The following is a 17,688-nucleotide window of genomic DNA, read 5'->3' on the forward strand; positions in this document are numbered from 1 at the left end:
CCTTATTTTTAACCATGAAAAAGAAAAGTGTCACCACAGAGCTTTTGAAGAAAGGCATTGCAGTCACTGGCAGCATGCTAAACTCTAAATTAACTCAGGCACAGTGTTCTTAAAACACATTGGCTGAAATTGAGGGGTAAGTAATTTATAGTTGATTCCAGATAATAGGACATCACTCTGTAGCAAGAAGCTGTGTCCTCTCTCATATCTTTTTTTGGGGATAAGCTACTTTTGTGTTTTGGTCTGCAGATATTCGTATAATCCACGCGTGCTCAAGAAGAAAGCTGGCGTCTTCACGTCAAGCAAAATCACAACCAGCCGCCCCAAATCAAAAGAATTCATCTCCTTCATCATAGACTTAACAACTGTCAATACTTAACTCAGCCCAGGAGCAGGGTAACCTTCGGGAGCCGAGAGGGTTTTCCCAAGCATCTAAGAATAAGTTCTAAACCCTCAGAAAAACATGATTGAGAATAGTTTGTTTCCTTTCCTACTTAACATTAATCTAATTAATTATGAAAGCCATCTCAGGAAGGAGAAATTCTTTAAAAAAACATATCAGTCATGGGGGCTGAAGAGATGGCCCAGTTATTGACAGTGCACGTGGTTCTTGTACAAGAGTTTGGTTCCCTGAACCCATGTTGGTATCTTCTAACTTACTGAGACTCCAGCTCCAGGGGATCTGACGCCCTCTTCTGGCCTCCTCAGAACCTGCACCCAAGTGCACACATTCTCCTGCTTCATGCAGACAGTTTAAAAAGTTAAACATCAGTATGCATTGTGGAGACGAATGGCCCCTCTTGTCTAGCAGGAACTGCCAAAGGGATTTCTTTCTGGAGAGGCAGTGCACCTGGGCTAATCTGCTGAAGGCTGCTGGTCTGTGTCTGTCTTAGGCTCTTCGTAGTAAATTGCCCTGAGCTTAAAATTCCTGGCAGACTCTCAAAATTCCTGGGCAAGGGCACCCCAGCCCTGAGCGTATTAATTCCCTGAATCCTTTGCCAGTCAGTCTGGGGAGAGGATACTGTGTTGGTTACTTTTCTCATCACCGTAACAACATAGCTGAGAAGCAACTGAAGACAGGAGAGGTTGGCTTGGCTCCCTCTTGCTGTCTAAAGCCATGTGGCAGGAAAGGCAGAGTAGAGCTCACAGCAGTGGGAACACAGAGCAGGTCCTGTTACCCTGGCAGCTCACGAAAGCATGCAGCTAAAGCCAGCGTCTCTTCTTAAATGTTAGCACTTAGTGTCCCTCCTCTGCTCGCTAGACTTCACGTCCCAAAGGTTCCCTCGGAACCAGCACCACTAGCTAGAGTCCAGGCGTTCACATACAAGAGTCTGTGGGCCATCTCGTATCCAAAACACAACCCAACAGACAAATACCAGGTCTCAACACAGCCAACACAGCACTAAATTCATTTCAGTGCCTATAGGAAGTTTGTTGTCCTCAGAGGGCGGGATCAGAACCTCCAGTAAACAGATTCCTGATTTTCATCCCAGACCTTCAGAGCTGTAGTGTAAGTGGTGCAGACTAAGAAACTACTGCATAAACCAGGCCTCTAAGGGTATTCAGACACCCCAAAGCTCGGGATCACTAAAGGAGGAATCTTCTATTTGCCAGTGCTGACCTCCTCCCCCTTCCTGTTCCCTCCATTTTGCTAGAGGCCAGAATGGAAAGTATTTCTGGCATCCTGTCCCTGAGTCTGCGGGCAGATGGGCAGCTCCCTTTTGTACTTAGAGTTGGATACATACAGCTCTCCCAACTAGTTTATGGGGATGACTTGCTAATTTCTTCTGGGGGCAGGCATCATCTCTGGTTGCATTTGAAAGCACCCGACATGACATTGGACAGTGAGTTGTGTTCAGTAAGCACTGACCCCTTCAGTCAGTCATTTAAGGAAGACTTCAATTTAACAGCACAGATCAGAGGCCATGATCGGATCAGAAGTTTGGGGGCAGAAGAAGCCAGAGGACGTTTACGACCAGCAGCAGCAGCATCCTCAGCATCTTCATAGCACCACTGTCGTGGGTGTCACTCTATGGATCTTGGTCAGGGTCTCACTAAATCTCCCACTGACCTCATTCTCTTGCCTCTCCGTATCACCTTTTATACAGATGGTGCAACAGACGGATCACATGAGCCTCCCGTGGTCAGACAGAACAGCTGGAATCAGATCATGAGTCCAACTTAGAGTCCAATTTTATATATTTGTTTGTTTAATTTATATGAGCACACTGTAGCTGTCTTCAGACACACCAGAAGAGGGCATCGGACCCCGTTACAGATGGTTGTGACCACCATGTGGTTGCTGGGATTTGAACTCAGGACCTCTGGAAGAGCAGAGTCCTTAACCATTGAGCCATCTCTCTGGCCCCAGAGTCCAATCTGTAAGCATTTCAAAGCTTCTCCACTAAACATAAAATAAAATAAAATTATAAATATAAATAAATGCTCTGCTGACTGAGATGCATTTTACACAACTGGAGCTAAAACTAGACTTAGACCAAACCCATCTTATGTGTATACATGATATGTTTAGCATTGGCCCCCATATGTCTGAACAAGCCTATGGGGGACAGGGAGTGGCATGCAATGGTTTATATACACTAGCCCCAGGGAGTGGCACTATTACAAGGTGTGGCCTGTAGGAGAAAGTATGTCACTGTGGGGGGTGGGCTTAGAGGCCCTCCTCCTAGCTGCCTGAGGATGCTGAGTCTATTCCTAGGCTTCCTTTGGATGAAGTTGTAGACCTCTCAGCTCCTCCTGCACCATGCCTGCCTGGACGCTGCCATGCTCCCACCCTGATGATACTGAACTTAACCTCTGAACCTGTAAGCCAGCCCAAATTAATTGTTGTCCTTTATAAGACTTGCCTTGGTCATGGTATCTGTTCACAACAGTAAAACTCTAACTATCCTATCATTAACCCTTCCTTCTCCAGCCCCTTCACAACCTCCATGCTCTTTGCTCAGGTTAGACCATCAGAGCTGGAGAAGTCCCTGGACTTGTGTATCTGGAGCCATAACCCTTCTAAATTCACACTCTGTTGCCACCATTTGGCTTTAAATTGGGAGATAAGTTTGCTGAAAGCTGTGGGGGCATAAATATTTGCAAAACCATTATAAACTAAAAGTCATAACACCCCAGGCAGCTCATTGCATTGGACCATGTATTTTCAGATGTTGGTTGATTGAATGCTGTAGAGGGCTCTTCCTGCATGGACCTGTAAGCTAATGAGGTTTCCTTGTCCATATCAGTGGTGAGGTGTCGGCTGGGACTTTCCAAAATATGTCCTTAGCGTGTTTGCATTCATGATTTATGAACCCAAAAGAGCAGCATAACATCTGATCCTGAGCAAGCCCGGAGGCCCATCAAGAAAGCAATCTATGGCCTAAGGGCACAGCAGGGAGGAGAAAGCATCCCTCTCTGGGAGGCCCCAAGGGCAGGATAGGAGGTGAGAATGGAGGAACATGCCCTGGTCTCCATACAACAGTTATTTCCTCTAGTGAGAGCATGCAGTCCAACACCTTTTTACTTAGGAAGACGTCTCACAGCCTGCACATCACATCTGCAGACACTTTGAGATCATGCAAGTGACCCGATCTCAGCCCTCAGCAGATTCTCAGAATGGAGACAGCCATGAACTTAGGTACACAGACCATAGGGGCTGGGGGCTGGGCAGCACTATGGGTTGTGACCTTAAAAGCTCAGATACTGCTTAATTTCCAGATTCACATGCTAATTGTACTTGGAGGTGGGGCCTTAGGGAGGTAAACTAGTGACTTTTCTAGTTGCTCCGGTAACATGCCTGGCAAGCAACTGAAGAAAGTATGAGGGTTGGTTTTGATTGTCAACTTGATACAATCGTTGAGAAGGGCATCTCCATGTGAGGTTGTCATGGTGAGACTGGCTCCTGGATATGACTGTGGAGGGCTATCTTCCACATTTTAATTGGGGGGGGGGGTTAGAATCCTAGAAAAGGGAGTTTTCTGAACTGTGCAAGATTTGGGGAAAGGACCAAGCTAAGAACTAGTATGCATTAAGTCCATGCTTTCTTGACTAATAGAAAGTGACTAGTTTTTTCAAGTTCCCACAGCCTTGACTTCCACACAGTGACAGTCTCTGTCCTGAAATCATGAGCCCCATGAACCTTTCTTTCTTAAGTTGCTTCAGTCTCGGCATTTAATCACAGCAACAGGGAATGAAAGGATTTATCCTAGCTCACGATTTGAGGGTCTATCATGGCATGGAGCCAGAAGCCTGAGGTGAATCCTTCCGTTAACTCAGGAGTCAGCAAGAGGGAGGAATGCTGTTACTCAGCAGCTGTCTCCTCTGTTTCAAGTCTGTCCTGGTGTCCTTCTAGCCAGTGAGGTAACTCCAAATCCAGTTAGGCTGACAACGAGGTTCAGCCACCACAGAAGGCATGTGTCCCCTGTAGCAGGACAGTGCAGAGGACCAACTACATAAGTACGTGATTCTTCAAACCGAGGAGCACACATTTAAAACCAGACCTGTCAAGGAAGTCTGAGGGGATCCAGGAAGTATCCCCGAGATGCTGGGACACTGCTCTTTGCCTTCCTGGCTCATTTCAGCCTTTTGCCATTTCTGCATTTGCAGATCCGACTAAACAACGATTAAACATATGTGGTAAAAACCTGCATCTGTACCAAACATGAACAGATGGTTTTTCTCATCATCTCCCTAAACAATACAGTACTATGACATTTACAGAGCATTCATGTTGTGTCAGATGTTATGAGTAATCTAGAGATGATTTAAAATAGACAGAAGGGAGTGGAGAGGTGGTTCGGCAGGTATGGCACCCAGTCCACAAGCATGTCCAGACTGCCAATGCCCAGCACCCTAGCAAATTCTGGGTGGGGATGATGTTCTGTCTGTGACTCGACTGCCTGAAAGACTGGATAGCTAGTCACTAAATGACCCGTGAATTCCAGGCTCAGCTGAGAGACACTGCCTTTCTGACAGGAAGCTTTTGACACCAGGCCTGCATGTGAACTTGACCACACATGGGTACTAACACATATGAACAGGTGCACATAAATAGACATGCATGCATGCACACCATATATGAATATAGAAAAATGAGAGTATGCAGGAGATTATGCACAGGATTTATCTGGATAAACCCACAGATCCTGGTATCCTGGGAGCAGAAACTAGTTCTGAAAAAAGACGAGCTGCCTCTGGAAACTGAGGACCACCACAGCTACTCACCAGCCATTGTTTTTTGGGAAAGGTCCCAAAAGATGAAAAGCGGGACGGAAGGGTGTGCACCTAGGACACCAACAGGCAACCCTTGGTCATCGGAGAACCTGCGAGCTAATATGGCAGGTTCCAGACCGGACCAGAGGTCAGTGAGAGCCGAGACCTTTTGGGAGACGTCACGCCCTTTCTCGCAGAGGACTTTATCTGCCCAAGGTTTCAAATGACACATGTACAACAAATCCCACCACTTTATCCTGAAATCTGTTTTAAGCAATTCATAAACATAATGGGCTTATGACGGTTTACAGCAATGTGCTCAGGAATAAAGCCGAGGACAATCTGTGAATGTATAAATAGCCGATCCCTTAAATAGGCTGGTGGCACCCTGAGGAAGAGGACCAGGCGGAAAGCCAGATCTGCGTGCACGATGCCCACGGACACCACACAGAACATCGCCTCCCCCGTGTGATGCAATAGTAACCACGCTGCCGGAGCGCCCTTCCTCGCGCGGTGAACACAGCAATCTGTTCCTCCTGCAGGGCACGCTTGGGTTCTCACTACCAATGAGAACTGGGAAGGAATAATCCCCAGGACTGGGTTCTACCACCTCCCAGCAGCTTGCGTCTGCAGGCTAGATATATAGAAGGACAAGGAGTAGCAGACAAAGATGCCTGCTAGAAGCCTGGCAACCAGCGCTTGATCCTTGGTACCCAAATAAGGGCTGAGAGAATCGACCCCACAGAGCTGTCCTCGGACTGTCACATGCACAGTGTGGCATGTGCACAACTCCCACACAAATAATAAATAAGTTAAATAGATGAATAAGCAAAGTGTAACCGCAGATGCATGAATGAACATGGGTGCCACGTGGATAAGATTTCTGGTCTTGACAGGCACGGTCCGTGTGAGTACCCAACGATGAAGATACTTTCCCGGAGGGGCTTAAGGAATACAGACTGCAGGCTGTGTATTCCCGACACCTGAAGTGTTTCAGATTTCAGAACTTTAGTTTGGGATTATTTGGATGGGATTATTTGGATGGATTTCATTGGCTGGGCGTTCTTAATCCAAAATATCTCTAATCTAACACTTCCTGAGTCCATGAACCCATTTGAGTTTGTTTTTTGCTAGGTGCTCAACTTGTAACACCCAAAGGGAGGGGTAGATCCCACCACAGCAGGGAAGGCATGACCATAGGCGCCAGAAGCAGAGAGATCTCAGAAGAGAGAGAGACAGAAAGGGAGGGAGGGGGGCAGAGGAACAGGAGGGAGGGGAGACAGAGTGGGAAATGCGAACAGGAAGTGGGCAACAGTATACCCCTCCAAAGCTGGACCCCTGTGACATACTTCTTTAGCACCAAGTCTCTGTCTCCTAAGGTCCCACAGCCTCCCCCAAACAGCACCACCGACTGGAAACCAAGAGTTTAAATACGTGAATCCTTGGGCCATTTTTTCACTTAGACCACAGCACTTGGAAAAACCAAATTCACTCACTTCCGCTGTTTCTGAGAACCAACTGGCATTTCTGCCTGCAATAAATGGGAGGAGTCTGTGCTAACGCTGGCGTGAGGAAGCCAGTTAAATACCCCTACGTGCACATGGAGGATGTCCTACAGAAAACACAGCAGGATCCGGAGATCCAACCAGATGCAGGCAATACAGATACAGAATTTCCACATAGAAGAGAAGCAGGCTTGGTAGTTGTGTTGCTTAATGAAACGGGGTTCAGGGGTGTCCCCATCTGAGAGTGCCGATCTCCTCTCAGGGTTACATAGCTTTTGATTTGGCATACTCATGAATGCAGCTGCAAATGTAAACTTCCATCTTAGATATGAGGTTTATTTTAATATTTTGTATAAATAGGGTTTTGGTTCACTAAGTAAACCAACAAAATCTAACACCTGGGACCACTGCTTTCCATTTGGCAGAACTTACAGAGCTGATAGCTGGGCCCTCAGGGCTCTGCCAGCAAGGCCACCGTGTCTTTATTTCTACCCTGGGGACCTTTGAAGCCAGCCCACTTTGCTTACAACAGTCTGTGGATTCTGGGAGCTGAGGGTCCCAGAGTGCTTGAGTTATGGTCTCCGATCATCATTTTGGATGGCAAAGACCAGGTCAAGCCCAACAAACTGATCTTAAATGATTCTTTGCGAGAAGTCTACTTTTACACTATTTTTTTTTTCTCAAATTAACAGGAGGTTGTCCATCCCAAACCACTTCACAGGTTGATTGACCCTTTTTATAAAATGCTTCCAGACTTCCAAGTGATTGTGTACTTACTATGTTCTTGCTTCAGAATAAAATTGTTTGTGGTTCCTTTGGTCCTCTTTCTAATTTCTTACTGCCCTGAACAACTTCAAGAAGAGACTGGACTGGACCAGTCAGGAGTCTCTGAAACACATTTTAATCAATAAATAGGAACATCTGCCAAACATTTATTAGGCGGGAAAAACAGGAATGTATAACAAATCCCAAAAGGGAGAAAATCTCCAAAAGAAAGTGCCAAGATCTTTGCCTAAAGCGTCATTTGTAGAACCAGAGGTAACCAAAGATTATTCAGAAAAACAAAACAAAAAAGGAATATTTGAAAGAATTCCAGATGTGTACAAAATACGTTATTCTGTATACAAAGTAAAATTGGTTACCCTTTAGCACCTGTGTGGATGACCCCATGGATCAGTGAAGAATGAATATATTGTAGCACACCAGAGGACATGATCATTTAATTCACATTTTGGGCCAAGTTCACCCCTACCACCACCCCTGCCTTGCTATCTTTTCCTTTGCTCTGCATCACAGGATAGCACGGTCCCCAGGGCCTCCTTAGCAGGCTTCCAGGCACCTTGGGATGGTAAGGCCTGGAGGATATGGGCACAGGCCTGGGGAGGCCTGGGCATGTCTAGGTATCCGACTCAGTTGTCTTGGTTTCCATCTCAGTGGCTTGTCCTGGGTACAGCTCCCATCACCATAGCCCCCCATGGTCCTAGCTTCTAAAAGGTGGTCCTGCCTCAGTTCTTACTGATGACAAGGGAATGGAACCCCTCTGACAGTGGCATGTGAGGTAACAGACTCCTGTTTGTCTCTCTCTTAACTACCTGCTTCAGTGGATTCCCACTGAAATACCTAGAATGGCTTGTTTTCTGTATTGGGTCCTATATACTAGAATATTAGCTGTCTTTTCCTCTTACCTACCTGGGAAGGTCTGGTTAAGGCCCTGTCCTAGCCACTGAAAACAAACATTCAAACTACTCAACAGCCACCTTTTCCCAGTGGAGACTGACGAGTGTCTCGGCCGTGTTCTTTCATCAAGAGCTGGAATTCTCTGACCTTCCATTCATCTCATCACTAATATCTTCTCCAACGGTCATGCTCATAGCATGACCTCAAGGAGAGGACAAGAAAAAAAATAGAAACAGGAAATTAACCTTAAAGGAAGAGTGTAAAGTCATCAGATGAACAAAGCTATTAAACAAACAAACAAACAAAAAAAACACCCCTGGGAACCCAGAATATCAGACATCACCAGAGAACTTCCTCCTAGCAGAATCAATATACTTTCCTGAAATTAAATCTCCTTAACATTTCTGGATATTTTGAGAGCCATCGAAACAAGATAAAATAAAAGCCGGGTCCACCGTTGAACAACGGCAGGCTCTCCGCGGAAGGGCGGTCAACGGCTGAAGTACAGCTCCTTCGTGAGCATGGACACCACGCACGGGATCTGCTTCTTCTCGTTGAAGCGCGGGTCTTCAGACTGGGACTCGAAGTGCCTGGCCACCCTGTCGTTCACCCTGGTCAGGATCTGCATGATCTCCAGGTCCCTACCGTGTTCGTTCAGGACAGAGCAGAGAGCCTGCACAAACCAGGAGCCTTTTCCTGGGTTCCTCCATGAGTAATAGCCTTCAGCCGGAGAGGGGGAGGGGAGGGAGGGAGGGAGAGAGAGAGAGAGAGAGAGAGAGAGAGAGAGAGAGAGAGAGAGAGAGATGCATTAACCAACCCTGATAGCTATAGGAAGAAAACACCTGTAGGACTGTATAGCACGGGAATCTGGAGATCATCTCCCTCTCCTCTGCGTCCAAGTACCAACGAGAAGGCGGTGAGAAAAACGCACACCTCAGGTGTGTGAAGAAGCACTCTCTGAAGATGCTCAGGATGCTTTGGGTGTTCCAGCACAGATGACGTCACTTAAGACCAGCGATGGCAGGCTACAGCCAGCCAGAGGACCTGCATCTGGGATACCTGAGATACCTAACAGACCACGAGGTACCTGCAGAGACCCCTAGGGAGGGGAGCATACTCCATCGCTTTGCAGGACCTCACCACCCTTCTGGGGTGAGCGCATCTTTCTGGCCCAGGCCCAGGGAACAGAGTTAGAAAAAAACAGAAGAGATTTTCTGGGTGTGTTTACTGTCAGGAGACACAGAACGAGGGGTGGAGCTTGCTGAAGAGATGCAGAGTCAAGTGTTGCTGGTGGCTTTAGGGGCAGATGCAGGAGAGGCTCCTGATCTAGGATAGCAGGCATTGTTAGGCAAGAGGCGTGCTTCTCATGGGCCATAAAAGATGTCTGGTTAAAAAAGCCGATGTGTGAGTTTGCCTGGATCACCTGACCCAAATGTCTTAAAAGGTCAGGAACACCTCAGCTGACCTAGGCACTGAGGATGAAATGGCTGACACAGAGGAGCAGGTCCCAGGGAACCCAGGGACTTACAACAGCAGCTAGCCATGCGGAGTGCCATTCATTATCTTGGGATAGACATTTTGGGGAAAGGACTGCTTTTGTTTGTGACTTTTAATGGTGGCCTCTGTGCTGTCTGTTGTCTTTGCCTGAGCAGCAAAGCTGAAGACCCCGGGGGCCATTTCACTTGGTTCGATGGCAGCAAGAGCCAACACAAAGCTGTATTCAGTTCCCATGGTAAGCTGCTTCATCCTGCTGGTGGAGGGTGAGAACTGGACCAGCATCTCTGGGTTCAGTCAGCAGTGGCCAACTGTACGCTTCAGTATCCACAGAATTCTTGCCTGCCATGCACACACTAGCAGCCACAAGCCCAAGCCAGGGGCTGATGGGTAGTGAGTCACACAACAATGCACTGTCTGCAGACGGGGTATCCTTCAGCCCAGTGGCCTGACTGCTTGTGCTTGTTGACCTCTGACCTCTAGGGCCCCCGGAAGTAACCCTCGCAGATACCATCCCATGACTCCCCACTTGGAAAGAGATTCCTCGTATTTCTTTATCAGGGCAAACTTCAGGCTGCTTGGCAGCACACACTGCCCACGATAACCGGCTCCTTTGTACAGTCGAGTCTGTGCTGGGCCTTTCTTTGTGCCGTCACATGCTGAGATGTTGACTGAATTGTGCCCCACCCCCCACCCGCAAGTTTACATGTTGAGGTCCTAGTCTCCAGGATGACCACCTTCATGGAGTTAGTGAGGTCAGAGGGGTGGGTCTTTATGAGAAGGCATGTCAGGTCACTTGCTCTGCTTTTTCCCTGTGTTTTCTCTGCCATGTGAGGACAGAGGAAGAAGGCGGCCATTTATTAAGAAGGAAGAGAGTCCTCTTCTGAGACCAGTCAGCCGAGAAACAGATGTCTGTTGGCCCAAGACAACTGACACATCTGGGATCTACTCGGTCTTGTCCAGCAGATGCACTGAGCATTACACCTACTTCAGACTGATGACTGAATTCAGGGGTGACTTTTAAAGAAAGCTTTCTCATTGGCCCCTACAGAGGAGTTTGCCTTCCTCCCTGACTTCCTCCAGGCCTTCTCTGAGCAGCGACAGCTCCATACTGGCTTTAGCCACACTGATATCTGCCAGTGTTTGCACTGCCAAAGAGCAGGAAGACCTTACTTTCTACCCTTACAGGTGACTTTAGCATACTCACAGAGCCTGTCTGTAGAGCCAGCCAGAGCTGTTGTTTTTTGTTTTGTGTTTTCCAAACACACTGACTCACTGACTGGAACTAACACCCGTGTACCACGCCTTTGCCAGTCCTACAGCTGGGGGAATTCTCACTCAACGAGGGGTTTGTGCCCAACAAAGGCAAGGCTTGTACTGAGCAGACTCAGGCACAGGGCTTGGTAAATAACAAGAAACCAACTCCTTCCGGGCACTGCATGGTACCTGCCACGGTCACAGCCTGAAGGCTCCTGCTCTATGATGCAAAGCAGAGTCTAGGCGCTGAAATTTGACCCTCAACACATTTCTGAAGCCCACCCAAGTTCAATTAATTTTTCAGCTGTAAAAGCAACAATGGTTTTCTCCATCACCGACACAATTATTATGAGGATGATGGGAGAGACAGTTTATAATTATTTAACATGACATGATTTTTAGAGTCATGTGTAATTATTGCTTATTGTGAAAGTCTTGCCATTATTGCTAATCTAAGTGAAACAAAGGGGGAGAATTCTGTTTCCTCAGGGAGAGGAGTGGGTTCTGTGGCAGTGGAGTAGTGATCCCCAGGACAGACACACCCAACTCTGGAATCTGTGACATTACTTTTCATGACAAAAAGAACTTTTCAGATGCCTTTAAAATTAGGGAAGAGGGAGAACCGAGTTTTCGGGTTGACAGGGAAGTGACGGAGAGAGCGAAGAAGGGTTTTAATGGGGTGGGGCCACAAGCCAAGAGATCTAGATCTAAGGTGCTGGGAAAAAGGTGCTGGGAAAAAGAGGGAACAGATTTCTCTATGTGCTTCCAACAGAGAGGCTGCCCTCCCTGCTCTTCCCTCTAGACACCAAGACAGTATGTTTGTGTGACTTCAGCCACTCTGTAGGGTGGCCTGGGCATCCGTGATCTGCAACACTTGGTCATGAGTACAGGAAGCTCAGACTTTAGAATGGCTACATAGGTTGTACTGCTTGGACAGTGTGTGTGTTTGTGTGTGTGTGTGTGTGTGTGTGTGTGTGTCTGTGCTTGTGCACAATGGAGCGCAAGGACCTAGGTCCATGTTGGGTGTCTTCCTGAATTGATCTTCACTTTAGTTTTGAGACAGTCTGTCAGTGAATTCGAAGCTTGCCAACCCGAGTCGAGTAGCAGGCCAGCAAGCCTCCTGGGTTCTCCTTTATCTAAACACCCGGTGCTGCGGTTACGGGCACATGAGCCATGTTTGGCTCTTACAAAGACGCCGGGGATTCAGTCTTGGGTCCGAATGCTTGAACTGCAAGCAGCTTACCCACCGAGCCAAGTCCTCTTGGTTGGGCATTTCTAGCAAGGAAATATGATATCTGAAATGCTCCAGAACAGAAACTTTTGAGTGGGATGCCTACACTCAGTTTCACATCTTGAAATGGGTTTGAGTTAGGGGTGCTAAAGACTATATAATTACTGTAGCAACAGGAGGCTGACACAGCCCTCACACCTGCATGATGGTGGAGGAATGTGGGTTGGAAAGGTCTGCAGGCAGTGGACACAGTACCTGGCACTGTGGAATAAGCGAAGAGAAAGTCGGCTTCCACGGGGATCTTGTACCGGGGACTGGCATCGGTGTCGTTGATAGGCCCCGAGTCGGCCTGGATCCCATCGTCCAGCTCCGTCCCTCGGCATGCCTGAAACAGATCAAAGTAGAGATCGAACGGACTGGAAGAGAAGCTGCCTGTGCCGTTCTGCCTGGCACACAGGGAGCTCAGTGACCAGCTGATGGGGAAGATAAGTGCCCGGACCGACCGAGTCAAATTACAAAGCGGAGCCTTACAGAAATGCACAAGTGCCCGTGCCAACCACTTCTGGGCAGGAAGCCCCGGCCCCAGTTTGCACACCACAGGGAAACAACGCGGTTACTTAGCCCACACGCAATCCCACTGGCCTTCAGAAGCACCTGGATGAAGAAGAGCTTGGGTTTCTCTAGCAGGGTTTTGCATCGGTCCCCCCTAAAATGAGCTGTCAGATCCTTTATCGGCGTCACGCCGTCTTTCCCGTAAATGAGATTCTCCTCTCCGTGACTCAGCAGGACACAGGCGAAGCAGGCCGAGTTGCTGTGGTCCTCCTCAGAGGCTGGAAGGAAGCAATCAACACTGAATGTTCAGGGATGGACTCCAGAGCCATGATCGTTTGGGGCCAGGGAGGAGCATGGAATGGGGCCCTTTCAAAGGCCTGGGCTGAGCCACCTCTCTGCAGAGACTATGGACCATCGGTGGAGAATTCTAGAATTTCTCTCAGATGGAACCCAGGAACAACAGCCACTAGAGGACAGTGGGGCACAGAGGAACACAACCATTCTGTGGGCTGGTTCTGTGACAGCGGAGAGGTTAGTTAACCTCCATTCTCTCTCTCTCTATATATAAAGAGGGGGTTGCAGTAACTGTTAAATATATATAAACAAACATAGAACTTGCTATGAAGGCTGGGCTGCTCTCAAACTCAGCCTGCCTCCGCTTCCTGAGTGCTGGGGTTAAAGGTGGGCTCCACCACGCCCAGCAACTGTTGCTGCTTTTTAAGTGAGATATGTAAGAGGCATCGTGCAAGCATTTGTTGAAGAAAAGAAAGTGTTAGGCCATGAGGAATAAGCTGGTCACAAATAAGGGCAAATGGTGTAAGATTTCACTCTGGTGGCACAGAAAACAAGTTCACAAAGGAAAAGAGGTGGGGTGGGGGAGGGGAAAAAGATTAGGAGCTCCGGTCATTTTGGTTATGGAAGACAAAGAATTATAACAAGCTGAGTTTGTTTAACTCCGCTGAACTCTTTAAACTGATTAAGACCATGGCTTTGTATTACATGTAACTTATCACAATAGGAAACTGAATGCGCACAGGCAGGACCCTAAGTCGGCATGCCAAGGACACACATGCACATTCATGTCTATTGTTGTATGAGTCACAGCAGCCAGGGGGCAGAACGGGCTATCAACAGAAACTAGATACAGGAAGTGTGTGCGTTCTGTGTGGCCATGAAGAGAACTGCAATCGTGACATGGTTGGGAAACCGACAACTGGAGATTGTGTGTTAAAGGAAACTGGCTAGTTCAAACACAAAGACCCACTTTCCTCACGTGTGCAGATCCTAGTGTTAGAGGTATGCAAGCGTGCGTGTGTGCTCACGTTGGCTATAGAACTTGAAAGGGTATTGGGGGGGCAGAGACATTGATGGGGGATGGGTGGGACATATATGACACAAAAGAAGGAGGGAACACAGCAGAGAGGGGCAGCGGGACCGTGGAGCAGAGCGGAGGTCGTGAGGACGAAGTACAGTGACACACAGATCTGAAACCCATTACCCTGCATGTTCACAGGAAAAAGCATCCGGATGGCTGTCACTACAGCAATTAGGAGAGGAGTCACGGAGAACACAGCTGACTGGTCTGACGTCAGAAGCCAGAAGAAGACATCTGATCTTCTGGAGCCAGAGTTATAGGTGGTAAGCCATCCAACATGGCTGCTGAGAACCAGACTCAGACCTCTGCAGAGCATTCAGTTCATACTCTTACTCAGTGAGCCATCTCTTGGGCACATAAAATCTTCCTTTATAGATCTGTAGTCAAGGGAAGCTGAAGCCTTCCTGTCTGTAGGTCTCTGTCCAATGAGCAGGTAGGATTCTACTTTCAGGCACTTGCCCCAGGCATGAGTACCCCAGTGGCATCCTTTAGGGCACATCCAACTCTTGGTTCTGGGCAGCCTGTACCACAGGGCAGCTATGGACTCAGGCTCCATACAAAGTGGGAAAATGTGGGTTGATGTCTATATGCAGGTGAGGGGCGGGCACAAGATAAGACAAGGCCTTTGATTGGCTGGTGAAAAAGAAAGGCAGGGGCAGAGTTTTTGAGAGGCAGGAGGGATAGGAAAGAGGGGGAAGAAACTAAGATGAAGGAGGAGAAGGATGAACCAGCCCCGTGTGGCTTTTAATAGCCACAGGTAGCTAAGAATATGGATTATTACAGGAAATTTGTCTTTTCCAGGTGGGCAGTTTATAGCAATGTCAGTTGGCTCTGAGTTTATTATGTGGATGTTTTGTGGGGCAAGAATTTACTGATATAAATCTGATTGATAAATTACAAGCTTCTAGAGTTTTGATTTTATTGGGTTACTGGGAATTGTGACTGTAAAAAGGGGGTGGATGCTGGGAATGTGAGCAGAGTCCAAAAGCCGCAAGAGAGGTGATCTGTACTTGGGGCTGGTATGGCAGCGATCGGCCATGGGAACTAGATGGATGGGCGCTGATGGGGTTATCCATGGAGGCGGAGAAACCACCGGGGACAGAGAGGAGCAGGAGGAAACGTGCTGTGGTGACTTTTCTTTTTAAATATTTACTACTACAAGAAACGCACCTAATTCTTTTAGGATCGACTTTGTAACTTTACGAGGCGCATGGGCACAAGCTGTGCAGGCGTCAATGGACCGTCACTGTGTTCAAAGGTTGGATAGGCCTGGTACACAGCAAACACATCTCTTTGGGAGGTGGGCAAAGCTCTCGGAGTCTGGTCCCTAATTTACTCTCTAGTCTTTCTCTCACCCTGTCCAAAGTCCATCCAAACAATTACAATGTGGTCTGTCCACAGCCAACATTCTAGAGCCTAGACCCCGTCCCACTAGGTGCCTGGGGTGGGACCGACAAGGACAGCTCACCCTTACCTTGTCTAAGCAGATTTTCCATCTTTGCACAGGAGCAGTCATTGTAGACGGTCACGTCAAAACCCAGGCTTCGGAAGCACTTGAAGAGAGCCTCCGCATCTTTGTCTGTCCCATTCCGGACGTCCATACCTGTGGGGGCAAAGCATGGAGTGGGGTGAACAGCGCTGAGAACAGGCTCCAGTCAGGCAGGTGCCGTGTGGGCTGTAGCAACAATCCCTGAAGCAGAAACAACGTCTTTCAGCGTTTAACAGTCCATGTGAGAGCGGAGTCAAACTCCAAAGGACCCATCCTCCACACAAGGTGAGCTTCCTCATGGTCTTGGGATGGCCGGTACTGGCTGCCAATAAAAAGGCCATTTTATCCCAGCAACAGGAAAGAAACTGAGACAGGCTCACACAGTATGTGGCGGGGCCTCAGGCTGAAAATTCTCTGCAGCCCTCTGTCCTGGACATGCAAAGCTGCCGGTGCAGCCGCTCTCTGATGAATGTCTGGCATAGCGTGGGTAAAGTGGGAGGGTCAGGAGAGGTGGCCCGGCCCCGCACCCACCTGTGGCTTTGTCGAAGTTCTTGTTATTTATGATGATGCATTTGCCCATCTTCTCGAAATCCATGCGGTACAGGTAAGTGGGCACTCGGTCCCGGGGCATCCTGACTGGGCGCATAGAGGCACTTTTCTTCTTTTTCCTTGGGTGACAGAAAGTCAGTTAGAGGCTGTGGCAGCAGTCTGGGCAGCTGTGTACTCAGGGAAGCCAGGGTATTTGTGAACTGAAGATCCAAGGTGGACAGATGGTTCTGTGTAACTGTTACGTTTCAATGGAATAAGGCTCAGGGTAAATCTCACTAGAAGTCAGAAAATGGAAATCAGTTGCAATGTGCTGGCCCAGTACACTGCCCTGAGTGGCCGCACTGAGAGGAATGGATGGCTCAGCATCCGCCATGAACTTGTAGTGCTGGTGAGGATCTACTGGGGTATCCACTGTGTAAGGCTGGCAGGACACACCAAGCTTACACAAACACAAACCCCACGGCAGAACCAATGTCTTGGGTCAGGCAAAGGTTCTGACCCAAAAAGACGGGCTACACTGTTCATCATGTCCCAGAGAGGAAATGTCCTGTAGTGCTGTCTACAGTAAGTGGCTGAATAGAGGAATATTCATGTAACAGGGAAAGCAGAGACTGAATGAACCAAGACAGCGTGAAGCCCGTGAGCAAACATCACTAACAGAACACAGCCAAGAGCTGATACAGAAATGAGTGCACAACTTAGGCATCTGCACTGAAAGTCTGGAGAAACCAGAGAAATGCCAACCGTATTTCTTTTTCATTTATTAAAAAAATGTGGTATGTGTGTGTATGTGATGCTTACATGTGTACATGCATGTGTATGAGTGTGCTCAGCGTGTGTACATGTAGATACCATCAACACCAGATGTCTTCTGTATGCTTTTCACCAACACAGGGTCTCTCTAGTAACATGGACGGAGCTTGCAGTTTCAGCTACACGGGCCAGCAAGCCACCTGGATTCAACCAGTGCTTAGACACTGGCTGCTGTGTCTAACTTTTATGTGGGTGCTGGGACCAGAGCTCAGATCCTTAGGCTTGCAAGTAAGCTCTTTACCCACTGAGCCATCTCTCCCACCCCGACATGATTTTATATGGATTACTGATGCTTACAAACATATGTCAGCAAAAATTCCCATGTGTACATACCTTCTCTATAGATGAATATTTTAATGGTGCTTGTATTAATGGGGAGAAGCAGTGATTTTTAAAAGAACATTAACTTTTCCCCATCCCCAAAACAACAACAGTACTATTGAGCAAAGGCATGCAGGGGCTTCGTAGGGCCAGTGTGCACTGCCAAGGCCAAGGCCAAGTTCAGATCTGGCTGGGATGTGACTCTCTG

At 48.0% G+C, this 17,688-nt stretch overlaps 1 protein-coding gene across 1 annotated transcript in view; it reads right to left on the reverse strand.

Annotated features, from left to right (window-relative positions):
- Positions 1 to 7,670: 7,670 nt before the first annotated feature.
- The window catches only part of CASP7 (caspase 7), a 37,341-nt gene continuing 27,323 nt past the window's right edge, over positions 7,671 to 17,688 (reverse strand). Inside the window, exons 3-7 of the mRNA XM_080911018.1 lie at positions 16,329 to 16,465; positions 15,783 to 15,911; positions 13,036 to 13,211; positions 12,637 to 12,766; positions 7,671 to 9,119 (exon numbers count right to left, since the gene is read on the reverse strand). Coding sequence (XP_080767144.1) covers positions 8,890 to 9,119; positions 12,637 to 12,766; positions 13,036 to 13,211; positions 15,783 to 15,911; positions 16,329 to 16,465 — 802 coding nt within the window. The 3' untranslated portion in view covers positions 7,671 to 8,889. The remainder of the gene's footprint in view (positions 9,120 to 12,636; positions 12,767 to 13,035; positions 13,212 to 15,782; positions 15,912 to 16,328; positions 16,466 to 17,688) is intronic.

Source organism: Micromys minutus (assembly GCF_963924665.1).
Source record: "Micromys minutus genome assembly, chromosome: 2".
Classification (NCBI taxonomy): Eukaryota; Metazoa; Chordata; class Mammalia; order Rodentia; family Muridae; genus Micromys; species Micromys minutus.